Source organism: Chionomys nivalis, chromosome 25 (genome assembly GCF_950005125.1).
Source record: "Chionomys nivalis chromosome 25, mChiNiv1.1, whole genome shotgun sequence".
NCBI lineage: Eukaryota > Metazoa > Chordata > Mammalia > Rodentia > Cricetidae > Chionomys > Chionomys nivalis.
This window is the reverse complement of record NC_080110.1, coordinates 17,198,118-17,220,693: the sequence shown is the minus strand read 5'-3', so window position 1 is coordinate 17,220,693 and position 22,576 is coordinate 17,198,118. Positions and strand designations below refer to the sequence as shown.

The following is a 22,576-nucleotide window of genomic DNA, read 5'->3' as shown; positions in this document are numbered from 1 at the left end:
AAAACACTTTAAGAAATTAAGAGCAATTTTGTTCTTAATTCAGTTATACTCTTGTCAGCTAGAGTTATCTTTCCAAATGATGGTAAAATAAGGGCTTCAATAATCAATAATGGGAAGATTTTGCCACCAGTAGCCCTTTCGTGAAGAAGTCTTTAAAATACATACCTTGGGCAGAATAAACCATTTTAGAAGGGCAATCTAAGATGGTGAGTAAGCCAAACGGTAAGCAGGATGCAGATACAAATGAACATTGTAAAGTTCGCTGACCAGGGTGGTGTGGTTATGGCATTGAGAAAAAGCCTTAGGGGTATTACCAGAGATACAGGCTTCAGTGGACCTCAAAACTACTACCAATTTGATCTTAGTCAATAAGATGGCCTAGGGAACATGTTCTCTAAGCATGGAGATCTGTCTTTGGAGGTTTTGTGAACAAGGAAACTCCATGGGAGTATGATCCTAAAGAAAATATTTATTCTATCAAATGTAATATATCATTCACAAAACATACTAATGGGTGTAAACAAATACACCTAATATAAAAGATATTCCTATGCGCATATCATCTAACCCCAAAGTAACCCTTTCCAATTACTCTCCATTTGTGTCTTAATTAGTCCCATCTTATTTCTTCCTTTCCTGTGGTTCATAACTACTGTCTGAATCATTGCACTAAATATTATAGTTAGTGCTTGCTCTTTTAATGAGTGTAGTCACTGATTTCCAAGTTGAATATAGACTTGTTTTACTTGGTTTACGAATTTATTTTTTTAACTTATTAAGTGCTATTGAATGGTCACAAAGTAAGAATGTCATCAATATTTTACTACAGCCAGGTGCTGTAGTACAAAGAAAACTAACAGTATAAACAATGGACCAGAAGACTACTAGAGCTATCCAACAATAATATTAAGAAATCAATGTATCTGCTGCCCTAATCAACTCATAGCAGCTATAGTTGCCTGCATGCAACTTCCATAGGTTATGTCAGCCAACATTCTAGCATAGGGGGGAACAGGTGTCATCTTCATCCACCCTAATGGTTCTGCGGAGAGGTGGAATCAGTTTTCTTTAAGGGTATGACTTCTAGTAGGTTGGCCATGCTCCAGTGGGCATCCACATACCCATGAATATGTGGAAAGGATCAGCTGCAATAAGTAGGTCATTAAAAACAGAAAAAGAGGACATGAAACTAGAAGAGGTAGGGATGTAGGGATCTAAGAAGAGTTAGGGGAAAGAGTTGAGGCTGAAATCCATGATCAAATATGGGATTCTCAGAAAATGAATTGTGTGTGTGTAAGTGCATTTGTCGGTATATAGACCTATCTTAGAACATATTGCAGATATCACAGTATCCTTTTGAGTGAAGAGTCTCAAGGTGTAAGTACCCGCTCTTTGGTGCTTAAAGTTGGATATCACCAAGTGTCCATTACCTTTAAGAAATTCACTCTATGAAAACAAGTAAAGCCCGTTTGTTAATGATATTGGTGTCTATTTTCTCCCTTCACACAACAAAGACTGGTCATCCTCATCTTCTTTGTCTTTCTTACAGAAGTCTCCCCCGAAACCCCAGTGCTTTCAGATTATCCCTCATTCCGTGTTCCCTATATGACTGCAGCTCTCTTTCACCTGTATCTTTCCATACTGCACATCCCTGGAATATTTTCCAATCCTTTTTCTTCCTGGTTAATCCCTCTTGCCTGGTTGCTGTTCCTATTCTTTTTTATACAAATTTTTAAAAATAATTAATGCATTATTTTATGTGCACCGGTATGTCTACATAATTGCCTACACATATGTCTGTGTGAGGGAGCCATAACGCCTTAATGGATTTACAGTTTTGAGCTGCCATGTGGGTGCTAGGAATTGAAGCCAGGTCCTCTGGAACAGCAGCTGGTGTTCCTAACCTCTAGGCCATCTCTCCAGTCCCTATTGTTCCCATTCTTAACTATCATCTTCACCCTGGGTACCACCTGTGTGAATGAACACACTCAACAGGACATGGGAATGGCTAGTCTTTCAATATGCTCCATCACAGCATTCCTCCTGTCTCTTCATACTTAAAAATTGTGTTCCAGCTTGTTAACTTATAATAACATCTTATTTGTTCCCTCTGCTTTGCTGCCTCTCACATAAGCATGCATGTTTGTTCAGGACAAGAAGACCATCTCTGTGTAGTCCATGCCTGCACCTTAAAGCTAAATATAAAAAAAGACATGTGTCTTTAAAATCAGTAACATCAGGTGTCCTCTGCAAAGAGGAATCATTGCAGAGTTTTACCAGTATTTTCTCATACTTTCTTAGAAAACTTTTTCTACTTTATTCTCATGCTTAGAATTCTCCAAATTCTCTTCGGAGTCCATCAGGGTCATACTAGAAGCTATTAATTTATTTTCTCTACTACTAGAAATTCAGAAGTCAATAGAGAACTTCCATAAACTTCTGTTCCCACATCTCACCATCATTATAATCTGTACCCTTAATGCTACTTTTCTCCTGCTATTACAAACTGTTCATACTTCTAATACAAATGAAACTCTTCATTAGTAGGTAATGGCCAACACTCCCAAAGCTATTGTGTCTTCCTCCTCCTCCTCCTTCCTCCTCCTCCTATTCTTCTTCTTACCTCCTTTCTCCTCTATTGTAACAATTTCCCCATTATAGTTAAAGCATATTCTTCCTACAAACCTGTAAAAACAATAAGAATAGCTCTTAACCTCTTTTCTTTAGTTAACAACCACACCATTTCTCAGCTTCAATTTAAGGCAAACCTTTACTTCTTCTTTCAAATTTATCCTACAACACATTTGCCCCATGGAGTCATGCTCAGTTCTACATTGGTTATCCCATGAGAAACATTTGACAGATGGTTATTGTTTCCTCCTGGCAGCACTTTCCTTCCATGTTTTCAGTGTGTTCCAGTTCAGGTTCCTCACAGTCTTCATCCCGCTGCTGGTTCTTAACCGTCTGTGGATATAGTGTTCATATATCCTTATGGACTCTTCTTTTGAATCATTTTGGGGGTCAAGGATGAGTCAGCCAAGATTTACAGGCAAATTTATGGCCTTCGTGCCCATTCTTTCCTTAAATGCACATCTTGATTCGCTTGTTAATCTTAGTATGTATGGCTGTTTGGAAGAAAATGACCCCAAAGGGAGTGTCACTATTAGGAGTATTAGGAGGTGTGGCCTTTTTGGACTAGGTGTGGTCTTGTTGGGGGAAGTATATAAGTGGGATTTGAGATCTCATATATACTCAAGTCTTGCCCATTGGGTCAGTCTACTTTCTGTTGCCTGCAGATCAACAAATATCCACTTTCTCCAGCACCATGTCTGCCTGCATGGTACCATGCTCCCCTCCATGATGATAATGGACTAAATCCTTACAAATATAAGCCACCCCGATTTAATATTTTTCTTTTATAAGAGTTGCTGTGGTCAATAGAAGCCCTAACTAAGACAGTATGTATCACAGTATCTACGGTGCCCACACATGTTATTTAAGCATGGAGGGAGATCATAAGCTCCATCAGATCTGTTACCTTGTGTATGGCTTGACTCCATCGAGCAGGTATTGATTGAATTAGTGGCTGCACAGATTCCATTTTAAAGGAAACATGTGAATGGCCTATAACTGTTAAAAGGAACTCATAATTTAATTTAGTGAGACAGGGTCTGTGTATCTGACTGGCCTGGAACTTACTACGTAAACCACACTGACCTGGAAGGCACAGAGATCTACTTCCTTCTGCTTAAAGGATTAAAACATGTAGTACCACATCCAATGAGACACTCATAATTTTGAAACTTAGAGTCAGAGAACTTCAGGACAGACTTAATTTTAAATATTTACAATCTGGAAAAGAATTTCAGTAACCTTCTTATTTAATTTTATATTTTTCATAAATATAAAATTTCTTAAATATATTTTTCTTACTAATCTATGTAGTAAGAAATGTCTAAAAGCCTCTCATCTCTGGAATTGAGGGGACCTACACCCACCCTGAATCCTCAATCTTCTTGGAGACCACTTATGTACTAGATCAGGCTCACATAGCATTAATTTTCTAAGAACGTAACCTTCATAATTACCATTTAATTCTTCTCTTGGGTGATCCAAAAAGTGAGCAAAGTTCTTAAACTTATATTTTTGACTAAATGAAATAAAAGTATCAAATTACAGGCATTGGAGCATAGCTTAATTTCTATGAGCCATTTCAAGACGCTGAAATTAGATTTAATTATTGTACGCAATGGACATTAAACATTTATGACATAAATGTCCTACAATTTAATTAGATAACTAGTGGAGTAGTCACAAGGTTCTTTGTCTCAAAAATAACTAATACATAGCAGTACAAAATTATCATGTCTCTGGTTTCCTACATAAAGGAACTGGAAAGCTATGCCTTCTTATAATTCCAGAGAAGCCCTTTTTGTTTTGATTGCTCAGGCATGAATCACAGGTAGCAATGAGAAGTAGTGGAGCGTTAGCATGGTCAGATGTCAGACCTCAGGTTGTTACACTGTGCACACAAAATTACTTTTTTCAGAGGGTAGGAATGTATTACATGCAACGTATTTGACACATACTTTCATAATCATTAAGGTACCCGATATTGGTATAGAAAATGCATCTGAAGGGAGTCAGATAAACCAGAGGAAAGTTACTAATGAAGTCTGAAAGGATTTAGTTGTATCTGCCTTCCTTTTCAAGTTTCATTTTGGTTGTTATTGGAGAGGATTAATGCATATGGGTCTTGAGTCAATGTCTTTGAAGCTAGTAAGTGCTAAGACATTGGGCATGTGTGACAGCCTCATGGGGAGCTGTTATTTGCTTGCTGGCTTGCTTGCTTTCTTTTCTTTTTCTTTTTTTAATATTAACAGACTAAACCAAGAAAGAGAGGCCGAAAAGGAAGCCTTGAGTTTTCCAAATAAGGAAGCAATGAGACATTGGTAGGCTGACTATGCGAAAACATTGCAAAAATCTGTATTATATATGAACATGGAAGAAAAACAGGTCTTTGAATCAGTTATTAGAATCTTATATATGTAGAAGTAAAGCTGGCTGGACATGCCTTATTTAGGAGATGATTGATACCGTCTTGTTAGAGCCGTTCCAGATACTTACTTTGCAGAATATGCACAGGTTGGAGAGATCCTAGTGGTACTTGACTCATTAGTGCACATGGGAGCAGTTCGGCTACTCAGCGTCCCTTGGTGTGCCGTGAGTGAGTGTAAAGGCACAAACTACCTTTGCTTATTTTACATCTATAGCAGGTGCGATACCTTGGCAAGTGTAATGGCTCAGAGTGAAGCAGGCTTTACTGTGATGGGTGTGTTCTGGTGGAATATTTTCTGAAGCGGTGTGTAAAGACTTTTGCACTGCTGTCCTCCCAGCATGTATCAACAAAGCCCTGGCCCTATAAATGTGCGACTAAAATACCGCGCTTCAGGTAGTGTTCACGTTTAACTTTTAACCCAGCAATTCTAGTTTGTGGAGGAATTGCCTTACTCCAGTTTGTTGATGTTTAATCTGGTCATCGTTATTTAGTGTATGAGAAAGACTTCCTGCTTGTTGTGGGCATGAAGGTTGTGGGTAGCTGGCTCAGGATAGTGTGTTTCTTGATGTTTTTTCGGTCAGTAGACACTCGCTGCCTTCTTATGTCATGATGAAGTATGAGTATTCTGACTAAGCCTCACCCCAAATTAATCTGTGTGTTCACATCGTAGTCCGTGTCTGCTGTGTAATAAGGGGAGGGGTTATGCTGCCTGCCTGTTATGAACTCAATATTTGTTTGTCTCCAGAACACATATAATATGCTAAAACCAGAATCCTGGCGTCATTGGACATATGACAGCCTCTGAGAGAATAAAGTCCTTCTAAAAGAGGATGTGAGGAATCTTCCCATGTCTCCTCTGTGTATACACACCAGGGAAGGCCATGGAATGGCAGGCATATCCAGGAAGGAGACACCAGCAATCTGGTGTCAGATTTCTGGAATCCGATTACAGTGAGGAATACATAGAGCCACTGAGTGAGCTAGCTGTACTCTGTTACAGCAGTTTAAGGAAGCTTCAAGGTGTGCGAGCCTAATCATTTTAATCTGCCATTTTGAAATTACTGGCATGCTTATTTCCATACTTCTAAGTAGTGAATATTTACCATAAGTCGTATTCAAGTCTGTCGTTTCTGCAATATAGAAACCATCCTCTCTCTGCTAGTTTCCATAATATCAGTGTGTTGGAAGCATAAAAATGAATTAGATAAGTGATCTGTATAGGTTCAAATAATTTCCTAGATTTGATTGCTTTGGCATCTGTTGAGTCCTTGGTCCAGCATACCTTTGATTATGTCAATATGATGTGTCTATACTATGTGATAAACATACACACCCACAAGCACACACACATCCGATTGTCTTATATATGTAAAGATGATCAATTTACATAGAAAAAGGTCAGGAAAGTGAAATTCTTCTCCTGCCATTCATGATATCTAAGTTCTTAAATATTTTAGACACAAATACTAATTTCTAATATCTTTCTGCAATAGGATCTAATAACATTCTAGTGAATTGTTCCAACTTATCAGAATGAACAGTCATTTTAATCACATATATTCAAATTGGACAACCTGGACAGCTAGAATTCATTCTCTGTAATACAACTATGACTATACGCATGTTCTTCCTTCCTGTTCATGCCAAGAACATTGAGTATAATGTAGAGCCAATTATATTATGTAAATCAATAGGCAAAGAAATTATTTCAAAGGTTTTGTGGAATTGTGTGATACCTATCTAGATAAATGAGGTCACACAGAGCTTGATTGTAGGCTTGTTTGTTTGTTTGTTCTTGACACATAAAGGAAGCTTGTCTGCTATGGTTGTTTTCTAAATTTTAATCCCTTCTTCTTTTTATCCCCTCTCCCATCTGCATGAAATTTTCAGTGATGAAGAGCAAAATTTTGGTAGTTTTGCTTCTTACGATGAGCATTGTTCTTGCTCCAAATCAAAACAAACAGCATACTGATTGCATTTTCCAAATGCTGCAAGAGCCATGACCTGTGAAAAACATCCTTGCGAAATGAAGGACATTCGGAAACGCAACTCTGAAGTAGCATCTTTTCCAGCAAAAGGTCAGGTTCTTAATTTAAGCGGTGCACTGTTAAGTCAGAGATAACTGCTACTTTGGAGATGATCCCATTACAATGACTGTTTGCTCACCCGCCATGCCACAGCTGCTGACATTTTGACTGCCATCAAAATGAATAGCGTGCCACATTGTGGCAATCACACCGGTCATAAAAGTTAAATGAACATTCCTGTGATGCCCCGTGGGATGGGGCAGATGTAGGTAGCAAGGATTGAGTACACAGGATAAAATGTGTCACGGACAGATTGGAACGACTCCCTTAATACAATATTATGCCTTCTTGGCAGCCTGTATCTGTTTTGTCTTATTCGAAAGCTAGTTCATAAACACAAACACTACATTGAAACTGAGAATCAAAATGAATCATTTATATAATCTGTCATGCTCTTCCTTGCCATTGCTGGATTTCAGTGTTGTTTACCCTTTCTCCCTCTATGATTTGGTATTTTTTTCTCATTGATGCTTTATTCAAAATTTGACTTCTGAGAACTATTCCCTCTGAACAGAGGGCACTAAGTTGCTTATGGGTTTCTTTCCACCATGCTGTTTTATGAGGAAACATCTGTACATTGCATTCATATTGCATTTTTAGTAGGTATTTTCCCCTGAAGTTGGTTTGGTCACAGAAGGGTTAACATCATAGCTCTCACTATTGTCAGCTTAATCTCCATATTAATTGAAATCCAGACTCCTATACGTTAGGATTACTGTCCAGCTTCAACTCCACTCTCAGCGGTCTGCCAAAAATGCTTTTAAAAAATTAAAAAAAAAATGGTTTTGATGCTACCCATTAATTGCAAAAATTTATACAAATTCTCAGTTTGAACATATAGTCTTACAGCTGCCAAACAGTATATCTTGTCTCGTGGCCTGGTACCCAGTAATAAAGGCTTTCACCCCAGTTCCCTCACAGCTCTTACTATGCTCCATTTAGACACATCTTCTTTTACCTTCCAAGGGATGCGCTTGTCATCAAGAGAATGGAAATCTGAGGATATTGAGTTCTTCTGGTGTGGTCCCTATTAGCACTTACTTTAATGCATGGGTTGCAGTTTTTTTCTACCTCCTAAATTTAAGGGACAACATTGAGATAATACAGATTTACCCCCTACTGCTTTGTGGTAAATACCAGGGTATGCTAAAAATGAACTAATTCCATGTCAATATTAAAATAAAAGCTTCTTTTGTCCATTACTGAGCTAGTGTCTAGCAGAGAACTTGACATATAGGTGCCCATTAAATGCATGTCCAATTATACTGACACTGGCATAGAATTGACTATCGCTCAGCCGTTTCTTCTGCTTGACCATACGGCATCTCAGCAAGCATTCATGGAGGGTTTCATTCTTATTCCACTCTCTACCTCCGGCAGTATAAAGACAATTGAAATAAATTCAATGAGTTTTTCACCCTTCGGTGAAGAAGACAGACATGTGTAACAAGCAGCTATAATTCATTGTGGTAATGTTGTAGTTAATGTATGCAGGCAATACTATGGGAACATTGAAAGTAAGCAATCAATAGACATTGCTGTCCTCTCTGGCTTGGTTCCGTTTGTTTTAATGAGCAGTTTGTCTGAGAGAAAGGAAGAAGGGCATTGTCAGAGGAGTCCTCTATGCGGGAAACAGATGCTCTAAGGGGCACAGAACAGAAACAGAAGTTCACGTAGCCCAGAAAGAAAGCATTTTCAATGTTGGGTTTTTAAAAGGCTGCTTAAAACCAGGGCTGAAGGTTCTGAATTCTTTCTGATAGGCACAAATTGAAACCTCAGAAACACCCCCTTTCTTTTAGAAATATAAATATTTAAGTGGGAGACATAGTGGGGTAGAGGAGAAACTGAAGGAGGGAGATGCACATGAGGGTGGTAGAGTTTAGAAATGGGACAAGATGCCAGCAGAAATGGAAGCACTCCCTTGAGGGGGGAATAGGAAGATTTTTGATCAACTGAAACTTAAGTTATTTTCTTATTGTTACTTTTTAATGGATATGAAAGGGAGGCCATATAGCAAGGTAATTGGACAAAGGTCATAAATAAAGTTTATTTTGTGTTCTGGCTGGATAGTCAATGCCATTGTTCTCCCTCTACAGTGAGCTGAGATTTTTATTTTTTTACATGATTACTTCAAGTTATTTGAGGGGCTGTCTTTCTGCCCAAAGTCATCATGTGACTCACAGAATTTCTACCATCATTCACCTCCTAACACACACACACACACACACACACACACACACACACACATACACCACAAACACACATACGTGAACACGTTTCAAGAAGTCTCTGACTTGTTTACGGTAGATTTACTTTTTTTACTTTTTAAAAACCTTTTCTTTTTGAGACAGGATCTCATCCTGTGACTCATACTAACTTAAAATTTCTCTGCCTCAGCTTGCCAAATACCGTATATACAGATGTCAGCCACCACTCCTGGCTATTTTTCAGCTGAGAAACACTGATAGCAGGACGTGATGCTATGCAGCTGTAATGTCAGCACTTGGAAGTCAGAAGCAAAAGAAATGTGATTGTAGGGCCAGCCATGGCTACATAAGGAGTTCCAGGAAAGCCTGGAGCCTGGACAATGCTGTCTCAAAAAACTAAACAAAACAAAACAGAAAAAAAAGGCAAGCAAAAAAATGAGAGAGTATCTTAGTTTCCATATGACTTTTTTCAAAGTTATGTAGTGTTAATTTATCCCTTCCTGTTCCATTATTTCCATTTAACTTTGCATGCCCTTGCATTCTGTCCCCACTCCGCTCCACTCCATAGCTCTTTACTAATTTCATGGCATCTGGTGCGTATTCCAAATGAAACATATATGTCTGAAGATTCAAATGAGAAAAAACACAGAGCATTTCTTTTTCTGGGGCTAGGTGACTTCATTCGGAATTATTCTTTCCAGCTTCGTCTGTTTATCTGAAAATTTTATAATTTTGTTTTCCTTTAATACTTGAATATTGTCATTCCAGTTGGGGAAATATAGCACATTTTTGTTGTCCATTGTTTGATGGACATCTGGGCTGTTTTCATTCATAGATATTGTGAATAGAGCTGAAATGAACGTGGATAGCAAAACACTTCTACAGTAGTATATAGAATCCTTCGGGTATATGACCAAAGATGGTATATCTGAATTATATGATGTATCTATTTTTGATTTTTGAAGAACTATCACACTGATTTTCATAGGGGTGAAACAGATTGTACTCCTCTCAGCTATGAATAAGCATTCCCTGTGAACATGTGTCATCATTTGGGGTTTCTGTTTGTTTTGTTTTGTCTTTAGTTTTTTACCTTAGCCTTTCTGACTGGGGTAGACAAAATCTCTAAATAGTTTTAATCTGTATTTCCATGATAGCTAAAGATGTTGAACTTAAAAAAAAAAAAAGAGTGTTTCCTAACCATTTGTATTCCATTGTTTGAGAATCCATTATTTAGTGCCATGCCCCATTTTTTTTTAATTTGGTTGTTTTCTTGACATTTAGGGTTCTTTTTGGGGTTTTTTGTAGATTATAGAATGAGCCTTCTGTTGTATGTATAGCTGGCAAAGATTCAGTAGGCTGCATCTTCAATTGATGATGTTGTCCTTTATACTGAAGCTCCTTAATATTATAAGGTACCATATTGCTAACTGTTGTTCATAATACCCACACTATTAGGGTCCTGTTCAGAAAGTTCTTTCTGTACCAAGCTCAACCATATTCTTTACTTTCTCTTCTATCAGAATCAGGGTATTAGGTCTTATGTTGAGGTCCTTGATGAATTTGAAGTTGAGTTTTGTACAGTATGAGACAACGATACAGTTTTATTATTCTCCATATAACTATCCAGTTTGACAAGCACCATTTGTTGACGATGCTGTCTTTTTTGTTAATGTGTATTGTTGGGTTCTTTGTCAAAAACCTTCTAACATGTCAATAATGTTTCTACCAGACACCAAAAGATTAGAAAAATGCCAAGTACCAGATTCATAACCTCTTTTGGAATTGTTGTCAATGAGGTCCCACAGACCCCAAAACATTACAGGAGATTGCCAATGCTACTGGTTACCTCCCAAAGCTTAACAAAGACCCTATTACTGAATATACCACTTACTTGGTTTATAAAACATGGAAATATCAAGCTGGTGCTCATGTGGGAGCTTCATCCATACTGGCTAGCTTTCATGGCCTGGAATGTCATATGCATGCCACTGAGAAAAAGATAATCATCAGTCTTACCTTGCTGTAAATTCTAAGAACTACAGTAGCAACTAGCCTGAAAAGATATGCCTCTTTGTGCAATAGTGGCATGAACATCATGGGAGTAACCAACCCCCTCCCTTTATTTTTTTACCAGATTGAAAGCACATTCCACCAAGATGAAACACATATCTAGCACCATTGGCAGGCCATTAACCACACCAAGACAGGCCATAAACCCTACCGTAGAATCTGCTAACATTCTGCTAAGTACACACATTATTAACTAAACTCCTAAGTGATTTGTTATATCCACAAAATAGCACATTTTTCAGTCCTCAGAAAGTTATTTGGAATAGATGGCGATTTCCACAGATACCCACAATGGTTCAAGGTGCAAAGACTTAGAGACAATGGGATGCTCATCCATTAAGGACACATCTGTGTCACATATCTTCCCTTCAAGGCTCAGGGTTCATTGCAGAATAGGGCGCACAAAGACCATGAGAGCCAGAGGTGGGCAACTACAATGGAATATTCTTGTCCAACTATATTAGTGCAGTTGCACACACGTGGACTCACAGCAGTTGTGGTAACATGCCCAAGACCTGTGCAAGTTCAAGCCAGACAAGAGTCCCAACACAGAGAAAGGAGGTCATCACAAAGTCCTGTGATAGACAGCGCCTCCAGTTGTATGTATAAGGTTCTATTTGCTAGGTGGGCCCATGGTATTTGTTATGTCCTTTGAAATTTTTTGTACTAAAAATATATTTTTTAAAAAAAAAACACATATGGCTTGAATCTTCTTTGATTCTGCCACTCATGATCTGTTCAGTTATCTGTTTATTTTATGTAAAAATAATTAGATAATATATAAATAAAGAATAAAATGATTAAGACTTAAACCAAGATGGAAGAAAAGAAAAAGATATAAGTGGAAGTACTTCCCTTGTGTTTTTGTTGTTGTTATTTCTTTTTGTTTTTGCTTTTTTTTTTTTTTTTCTGGTACATGTTACCATCTAACTCAAGGCCAGGCAAACACTCTACTAATGACTTGTACCCCTAGCCTCCCATGAAAAAGTTTTAAGAGAGATTTTTAAGGTCAAGTTACCAAAATTTAACAATTAAATGTGATACTCTCACGTACATAGTAGGCTCAGGAGACAGTGATTCAAGGGCGGTGTACTCAGGATTCTGGTTTTATATTAGACCATTAAGCACTCTAGTTGGGCAAATCAGGAAGAACAATATCTCCTGGACTGAGAAATCTAATGTCTCTCGTATTATTTTAGTACATTATGCTTTTAAGCAAGACCTATATTAAAAATAATCAGTAAATATTTATTATATATCATATATATAAACTTACACAAGCGTTCTCTTTCTGTATTTTTCTGTTTATGCCAATAATTTTTAAGCATCATGGTATACTCATTTCTCTTGTCAATTCCATTGAGTAAGCAATTTCAACCGAATACATTGAATGGCACCTTTGAGTTATCTGGTAACTATTTTAAAAGGGAGTGAGAATCCATTAATAACTTTTAGTATATAAATTTGTTTGCCAATCATATTCAGAAGGAAAGTTGAAGGTGGGTATCTTGGAAACATTCCTCTAATGCATAGTATATGGGTTAGGAGGAGGCCATGCTGATGTCAGACTTTCCCTTTCAAATATTATCTAGCTCGCACAACAGTAAATATACAATGCTATAGTTTCAGCAACATGAGCAGGTTTCTTTGGAAATGAATTAATCAAACAGATTGGAAATAAAGGCTTTTAATGGGTAGAAATGTTGCGTTTCCACCCTCCCATAGCTTTTCCTGTGAGATAGGAGTAGCCTCGGGGTCTAAGGGAACATATAATGCCTAGCCTTTTCCTCCCTCTGAACCCTCCAAGGCCCCTCCAAACTTATCTATCTTAGTCCTGTTTCCAATCGAATCCAGAATTCCCAACTCTGCACCCACTTCAGTCACTAGTACTCTTCCATCAGGAGTTTCTATACGACATTATGAAATATACTAATGATAGAAAAAATTACCTCATGCTCCCAAATACTCTCTGAGTGTTTGCAGGTCTCAAAGATTTTGGGCTATAATCAGACCTCCGTAATCTTGGTGTCTTTACTCTCTCTGATCCCAGTAGATGTCCATCAGTTTAATTTCTTCCTGCAACGTTAGAGAATCAAGCCAAGGACCACAGTAAAATAACAAGGCACAGCTCTCTAGAGACTTGGGAAAGACGTCATGCGCTGCCTCCACATGGCTGCCAGTCATCCCATTTGATGTAAAGCATCTGCCCACTTCAAGGAAGCAAGCGAGGTCTGGTTCTCTGTTCTAGCCTGTGAAGAAGGAGGTGGCCTCATTTGTTGTATTAAGCCAGGAGCCCTGTGTTACAGGGTCATAAGCTGCTGCCTGCCATGGTTAACGCGCTGAAAATTTCAACGGCTGTGTTCAATAAAGACCATGTGTGTGAAGGAAGACATTGGCACTTGTGGTTGTGTCTCATCCCCAACCCATGAGCCGCAGCTGGCACAGAGCAAAGCCCCCAGTATGTAATAAGATGGACTGCCACCCGAAAGTCTTGCATTCCCTTCCATAGCCAAAGAGTCTTGCAGGCTCTTTAGACACCCGTCACATGCTGTTTCCATGTCCTCTTTCTGTCTTCTTACATTTAATCATTTACAGCTCTGTTAATAAAATTTCATTTTGAACGTTTACTGTCTCAAATAATTACACAACTAAAAGGAGAATTCTACTTTACAAGGGGATAGATCCATGATCTGACATACTTTGTTCTAAACGATATACCCCCTCTAAGCAATTTCTTTGTTAGTGCTGTAAAATGATAGCATCTTTGATCCAGAAGTGACCTTGATGACGGTGCTCCTCGCATGTTAACGGGAATAAAAGAACCTTAGGATCTAGTTAAAACTCGCATTCTGACTCGGTAGGTAGGGTCAGCAATTCTGATTTTTCTGTCCAGCATTGAAGTGCTGCCAAGACTACTCTCTGAACTCAGTTTTATGGTTGGAAGACCAGAAGTTCCTCAGGACAGTGGGCATGCGTTAAGCCACAATAACTGCCACTCTGGAGGGAGAAACATGACCAGCTTGGGAAAGTAAGCCAATTATCATTTAAGATAAAGCACTGTTATGTATATGTTATTTTTATGATTTTAGCAAAGCATAAAATTATTTTCAAATCACTGTTGACACTTTCGAAGCTGTTACGTAGGACACCAATATCCATTACTTTAATCACATTTTATCATTTACCCAGTTAAATCATACAATGACTCATGCAGTATTTTATACAGGTTTTTTGACAATAACAAGCGTATTGTTAGCTAGCTCTTATATCTTTGGTTAACCCATTTTTATTATTTTGAATTTTACCACCAAGGTCATGGCCTACCCTACCGGCACGGTTTCAGCTGATGGCTCGCATCTTTTTTCTCTGGCGGATCCATGGAGTCTCACTGACTCTGCCTACTCTCTCTATATATATCTCTTTTAGCCTGGCTCTATTTTGTTAAGCCACTGGCCAAAAGCAGCTTCATTATTAACCAATGGTATATAGAAAGGAATCCCCTATCATACACATGCCTAGTTTACAGATACTTTTACTCTTTAGGGAAAACAATTAACATATTAAATGACTTTCCTTGATCTAACATCTCATATCAACTTCCTAACATAGATTTATGATTATTTTTATTTACTGAGTAACATGCTATGGTTCTGAGATAACAAATTAAATTTGTTGCGAAAGCATCATTGTAATTAGCATTTAGGAATCATTCATCAAATTTAGCTTCCTTATTGTGTTTCCTTAGAATAATACTAAATACTAATATTTATTCATCAACTGATGGCAGGAAGGTAATTCCTAAGGAGAGAAGAAATCATGGACTGTAGTTTAGAAACAATAATACAGTATATGTGTGTAGCTTGCGTGGTGTACATCCCCAATGATTTTCATTTCTGTCTCTTAGAGGAACAACCTCAAAAAGACTAGGAAGTTAATATAGGCACAGACAGTCAGGAAATTTTGGTCCGTGTTGTTCAGGGGCACTCGGAAGGAGACTTTGGTTTGCAGTATTGAAATGATAAGACAAAGTGGAGAAAGACAGAACAATGGGCATTATTATCTTATTCTCATATAATCTCTTTAGGAACTAGATAAAGCAAATACTTCTGTCATCACACATGGACGAGAATTGAGGTCCAAAGACCATACCCAGCTTGTCTAGATTTGCATTTCTGTGTGGCAGAGCTGGCATGGGAACTAGGCTATCTGACTACATAGCCCCGAGTGTTTTGTGTATTCTCCTTCTATTGCAGTTTGAGGTGTACACACTACGGCTAAACACACATTGGTAACTCTGTAATTGAGGAAGTAAGGGCTATCTTCAGCCCGGTTCCTGGGATTCTTCTACTTCTGGTTAGCAAGGAATGGCCTCCAACAGCGATTCCCCTGCCCTATTTTAGCATCTCTAGTATTTGGTACTGTGAATACATGCATACTAAAGTTTAGTGGCTGTTTATTGAGAGTCATGCCAAGTGCTGTGAGGAGATACAGTTCAGAAATGTGTTCAGGCCTCGAGGAGCTTGAGATTATACCGTTGCTGTGATAGCAGCATTCCTTTAGAAGATGCAGTAGATGGTGTTATTTTGGTTTCCACTGTAGAGATTTGCACTGCCATGTAATTTAGAGCTGCGTGTGCTTGAATTGGCTTTAAAATTAGAAACTGACCATTTGTATTTTTCTTCATAAGCACGAAGTCATCCTCGCCAAAAGGTTGGTGAAAGTCAAGCATAGCTTATATTTGTGATATTATTTTTGGAAAGAAAAAAAGAATATAGGAAAGCTTGAAAATGCTAGCAGTTGAGAGTTTTGGAGAATTTGATGTGTAAACAGAGACAGTCTCTAGCCAATAAAGTCAAATTATGAAAATTACCAACAGCGTTTAATAGACTAGGGAAAGCGAGCATGACATTTTCAGAGTATGTACTGTGTGAATGTATCCTGCCATGTGTGTTCTTTTACTATTTTCATGTATTTCTAGCAACATTCAAAAAACTGGGCACGGGGCATTAGGCTGCTTCACCAAGGTCATAATGGTTAAGCAAGAACTCAAACCCAGATCTCCTCGATGTGAAATCTGATCATGATTTTCCCCCTTTGTTTGCACTGAGCTATTCCACTCTCCCCAGCGTTGATTTGGTTCAGAAATATTTGTTTTTACAGTAAACAGTAGGGTCAGATGAATTCAACTGAAAAATGCATGCATTGTAAAAATACTAAATCATAAAATGATTGGAAATTATCTTTGGCTTTTGCATAGAGTGAAGGACAATTAATGGTTGACAGTATCTTCAAAATGAAAGCATAGTCTTAGCATATAAACATTGTTTATCTGATATTTGAATTATGCATTTATGTAGCTGCCAAAAAGTTTGCTTTTAATTAGAAAGAACCTCCTTAGGATTGGATGCAAACAGGGCAACAGCCCCTATCTTTGTAGATAGCAAGAAAAATATTTTTCCCATTATGATATACTTTAATAAACTAATATCTGAGAATTTGGAGACAAAATTCCTTGCAGTAAACTGTGACTACCATAATTTTTATTTTAAAAAATTTCTTACCAAGTTTTTATATGATAGTTTTATGTTTCACTTGCCATGGTATAAGCATTACTTAAGAAGTTTTTTGTTTTGTTTTGTTCTGTTTTCTTTAAGTACTTTTCAACAAGTAATATAAAATGACTTGTTTTTTAAAGTTACATTTTCCTATACCATCTTTTAAATCTTGTTATGGTATTGTCTACTTTGATATATTTATATAAACATTCACCATTAGAAAAATCTAACAATTTAGAATTTTTAAATGTAAGGGCCTTGTCTCGGGAAATATTTTAGTCTAGGTTTGGGAAAGATGTTCAATTTAAATTTTAATGTTTTTTCAGGGCTTCCACTCTGAAAATATCAATAAATTTTATAGCTTAATGTTTATATGCAGAAAGCCTAGATTATAGCCAAGAAGAGACAAGACATCATGGACATAGATATTCCCTTTTCCCTCTAGTTCTTATGTCTCATCTTTGAGGTATATTTTTAGTTGGTTTTCTTTGCTTCTGCTTGGGTCTTAAACCTAGAGTTTCAAGCTTGCCAGGTAAACACCCTGTCACTTGAGGATTTTTCAGAAGATCAATTCTATCTGGAACTATCTGTTTAAATTTGTTTTTAAACAGAGCCTTGTGTAGTTTATGCTACCCTATATCTCTCACAATATAGCCAAGGATGTCCTTCAGCTCCTGATAAATAGACCTAGAGGGATGTACCACCATGACATCTGAAGGTAGACCTAGAGGGACGTACCACCATGACCTGATAAAGCTGAAAGTCTTTTTGTTTTTTTCCCAAAAATCAGTCTGACTGATTGTAGTCTTTTTAATGTTACCTATGCTTTGCCATTAAAGAAGGAAAAAAAAAAAGATGTGTTTCCTTACTGTTCTACTTAAAGTGCAAAGGACATGGCAGCTTTTTTGAAGATGTGTGATCTCCCTGTCTCTGTGTAAGTTGGTACATTGCTTCCATCGGATGCCTCTAGGCATGGGAATCATCTGCATGAGAGGATGAGGACTTTTGTCTTCCCTGAAGGAGATCTTGAAATGGCCTCTTTATCACGCACCTCCTCTCTCTTGTTACAGTATCCCGCCGCTCTCATGAACCTGGGAGCCATACTCCATCTCAACGGCCGGCTCCAGAAAGCTGAGGCCAACTACTTGCGGGCTCTGCAACTCAAGCCAGATGATGTCATCACTCAGTCCAATCTCCGCAAGCTCTGGAACATCATGGAAAAGCAAGGCTTGAAGACCTCCAAGACCTGACACACGAGGACTCATCATCTACGCTTGTCAAAGCTGGCTTCATTAACAGACAGAACTTCCTAGCAGTGCTGCGATAAATGTTCACTGTGGACTTTAAGTCTGGGACCGAGGTCGTCTTGGTTACTGCCGCTGCTGGGTGAAGCCACTTTGCTATGGGCACCGCCCCTTAACACCAAAAAGGGAAACATTGAACCCTCCTAGAGGGTGGAATTGTTACCCGTAGGTAGACTGTAAACCAGAGCACTTAACAGGATCTTTGGCATTTGTAGAAGGGAGGGGGGAATCTTCATTGCAGACATTGTTCGCTTTTGAAAGAGAATTTTGAACTATATTGTTCCTTCAACACTGTGAGAGGAAGGTCAGAGAGCCCATCCAGCCACCGTGGACTAAGGTTAAGTGTGAACGGGGGATGATTAAAGCATAGTGTGACTCCCAGTGGGCCACCAGTTGACCTTACGCTGCTGGCTTCCCTCTCTGGGACAGCCTGCTTATTGATTTCTGAAGCAAATGAAACTTTGATTTTAATACTGTGTCAGTATCTGTCTGAATCTGTGGCTGTTTCCTGACGCATACACCTAAACATTTTATGGTTTGGAATATCCTGGGTTTCCCAGTGCTGAACATCATTTGTTTGCCATGTCTCAAAAGGAACGTGGAGAGATGCGCTAACCACACATACAGGTGGAATGAGAGGACCTAGGGAGGCCTTGGGTGTGTGTCCCAAGTCATTTTCATTTTTATATTGTCAGTATTTTCTTCATAACTTTTCATCAGATCTCATTGTGTTAATTCTTTTGAAATTACCTTTTACGATGTCTATATACACATACTCACTGAGGCTGAAACAAAGGGATGCTATGAGTGTTCCAGTCCCTGTCCCCGATGGTGACTACAGAAGGCAAAGTCCTTGGTGCTTCTAGACAATGGTTGTTATAATGAGTCAATGAAGGGTGAGTACATAAGGTTTATTGTCAATGATTTTGTGTTTTTGAAAGAGATGGTGTAAAATGCCCATCGATTCTGAACATATGCCTAAACAGCGATGCAGATAAATCCTGGATGATTATCTTATTTTGCTCCTCCTGAAAAATGTCAAAAATAAATTATTTTAAGATGCCATAAAGTAAGCATCAGCCTGCATATATCTATGTCTTCTGCCAAATGCTTTTCTTATTTTCCAATAGAAAACTGAGTATTTTATTTCCTTACCTAATATTAGGTATTTCAGTGATCATTTTATAACAAGAATATAAAATGAAACAGAAAAAAATTTCTTTAACATTAAAATTTGCTACGGAAAATTAAATTCCTGGAATACCAGTCCATTAGCAACTTCTTTGTAGAGAAATTAACTATTATATATCCTACATATTTATTTATTTATTAATTATCCAACCCTATCAAAGTAACAAAAAAAGAAAACAGATTTGTTAAGCCAGTCATTTGCAGCTAAAAATTAGTGTTTTTCATCTTCCCTTTCGTACTTCATGTATATATACACATATGATCAGATTCTACTAAAGGGATGCTGGACATGCAAAAATACTATATTTTCCCCTATATTATAGCTTGTGTCATGTATCTGAATACAGTGGGTAAAGAATCTGAAGTAGTGATCCTGTGATATTAGCCTCTTTGTGAGAAGGATAAATGTAGTGAGAATGTTTGATGAGATTAATGAGAAGGCCCTCCTACCTTATGTATATTATTTTATAAACATTTCACTCAAGGGCCAGAAATTAAATTGTAACTATATCACTGTGCTGTCAGAATAATATTTAACATTAACAGCAGCAAACCTTCTGGTCAACCAAAATAGTGGGTTGAAGTCTATGTCTCATTTTCTAATGCATTGGCAATTAGGACAAAAGGAAGAAAAAGGAATTTAATATAAGGCTATAAAGATGAATTCAATGTCTAACATTTTATATTTATTTAAATAGTTGTTGTTGTGCTATTCTTGTTTTCCCATTTTATGTCTTTTATCGTTACTGTTTCTTTTTCTCAAACACTTGGTTCCTTTAGGTTCACCGAATGCACAGTAGCCAGACTCCATATGACTCAGTTTCCCAACGTTGCTAACAGTTGGGCCTGTGTCATAACATGCATGGATCTTTAATACCTACACATCCCTGACACTTTTTACTCCAGGGCTGGACTTAGTAGCTGACCAACTCGGGGAGGGGAGGGCTGGGTTGTTAGAACATGATCGAAACGTCTCTGCTCAGGGATTTATGGTGGATCATTGCAGACAGTGCTAAAAGTGTAGAGCACAAGACAAGTTTACTAAATTAAAGTTTTATTTTTTGAAAAACTGTTATTTGTATAAATTATCAAGATTTGTAGGCTTTCCTTTTGTAGAAATGATTGTTTTATGTGCCAGAGAATTTCAATTTTGTTTTGAACAATAAAGCCTTGTTAACAAATACGTTGTGTATCGCTTCTTTAGGACTCTTCCATGGCAACAGCACTTAAACTCTGACAGTCTTTGTGTTTTGTTTTGTGTGAGATAAGGTCTCACAGCTCAGGCTTCTCAAGGTTTATCTTAAACTTGCAGCAATTCTGTTCCCGCAACATCCCAAGTGTGGCTTGCACCACCATGCTTATCTTTTGAGGATTTATCTATATCATATTTTCTGTGTTTGTGTGGGGCATTATGTGCGTGTGAATTCAGGTGCCCTCGGTCTATAGCTGAAAGATCAGCTAGAGCTGTACTTAGAGACACCTCGCACAAGTTCTGGAACCCAATCTCAGGTCCTCTTAAAGAGCAGTAGTGTCTTAGTTACTCTTCTGTTTCTCTGATAAGACATTCTGACTAAGGCAACTTGATGAACAGAGTGTTTGACTTCTGGTTCCATGGGGATAAATGTCACGGTGGTCAAGTGAATGACAAGGAAGTAGGCATGATGGCAAGAAGGAGAACCTTAAGCGTTCCCCTCTTAAAACACAAGCAAGAAGCAGAGAAGGAGGGCACTAGAAATGGCAAGAAGCTTGAAAACTGGAAAGCCTTTCCCAAGCGATGTCCTTCCTCATCAAGGCTGCATCCCCTAGCCCTTTCGAAACATCACCATTAACTAGCTGAGCACCCAATGGATGTATGAGGCACTGTAGTTTTATGGGTCAAGAAACAGAGTGAGAGGTGTCAATCATCTCTCCTCAATTAGCTTGCCTGGTGTCACTACCCTCAATGACAACGAGACTGTCCCCAAGTTGTTCTGCATTCCTGTCTATAGTTTTCAGCACTGGGACACTGTATCAAAACTGGACTCATATTTTTTAAGTCTCAGCTTTCTTCTAACTAGTTCATCACCTTTCCCAATACCTCTCTCACTGAAAATGATCATGACAATTACTAGATGCAATGAAAGGACAATATCTTGGGAACAGGTTGTGACAGTTCAGTTCTCAGCAACTGGCACCATTTCCGTTCTACCTCCGGAGTAGAAGGCTCACAAGTTAAGTGGTTTATCCCAAACTAGTTAGTAGCTGCACCCAAATAGCTATAAAAACACTCTGTTACTAAGAGGTGACATACCTGCACAATTGATGTAAATCTGCGTATCAGTTTATCTATGCTGCAAAACTACTGAAGGCACAGACCATGTCTTTCTGTCTGGCGTTGTTTCTCCAGCCTAGCACATTATTGCTGAGTAGAAGACCATAAAATATATAAATGAAAGTGCCATCTAATTACTCATAAGCTACTTGATATTTTTCAGTGCTTAACTTGTGAAGAGTTCTAATATAGGCAATGCATGATTCTCCATTTGTGTTTCAACAGAGTGATGACAGTTTTCACATAATATATGTTTCCTGTAAAAAGAAAGGAAATACATTAAGTATTGATTATTCTTCCTAATGCAAGGGGAGAAACGGTTTCTGTGGGTAGCTAATGTGTTAGAATCGTGGCAGCTCATTTGTATACACCTTTAAAATATGGTTTTCCACTTAAATACTAGTAGTATAACAGTATGGTAGTATAGAATTTGCATCCTACCATTTAAAAAATTAATGAAGGAAAATTTCTAGCAAAGGAAGTTATGCATGCATGGAATATGATACTTTAAGGAGACAGGGAGAGAGCTGAATTGCAATGCAGTTTTGCTAACTTGTGCTTATTTTTGCAAGGCAGAGGAGAAGCGTGTGGTCTGGGACTTTATCTTGCTTTGTCATTTTGGGTGGTCTTCCTGCAGAATGCAGACGGCTTTTGAGCCAGTTTTCATTCTGTCCGCCCCTCAATCCCATGCTGGCCTTGGGTTCTTGTTGCTAGAGGCTTGAGCTGTATCCCACCCCACCCCCATCCTACCCCCAGAGCTCTAATGGGATATAAGTTCCACGTGAACTT

General features: G+C 38.2%; 1 protein-coding gene across 1 annotated transcript in view; it reads left to right on the top strand.

The window, feature by feature from the left end:
- The window catches only part of Tmtc2 (transmembrane O-mannosyltransferase targeting cadherins 2), a 380,346-nt gene extending 359,706 nt beyond the window's left edge, over positions 1–20,640 (top strand). Inside the window, exon 12 of the mRNA XM_057758114.1 lies at positions 18,052–20,640. Within this exon, the coding sequence (XP_057614097.1) occupies positions 18,052–18,231 (180 nt within the window). The 3' untranslated portion in view covers positions 18,232–20,640. The remainder of the gene's footprint in view (positions 1–18,051) is intronic.
- Positions 20,641–22,576: the final 1,936 nt, after the last annotated feature.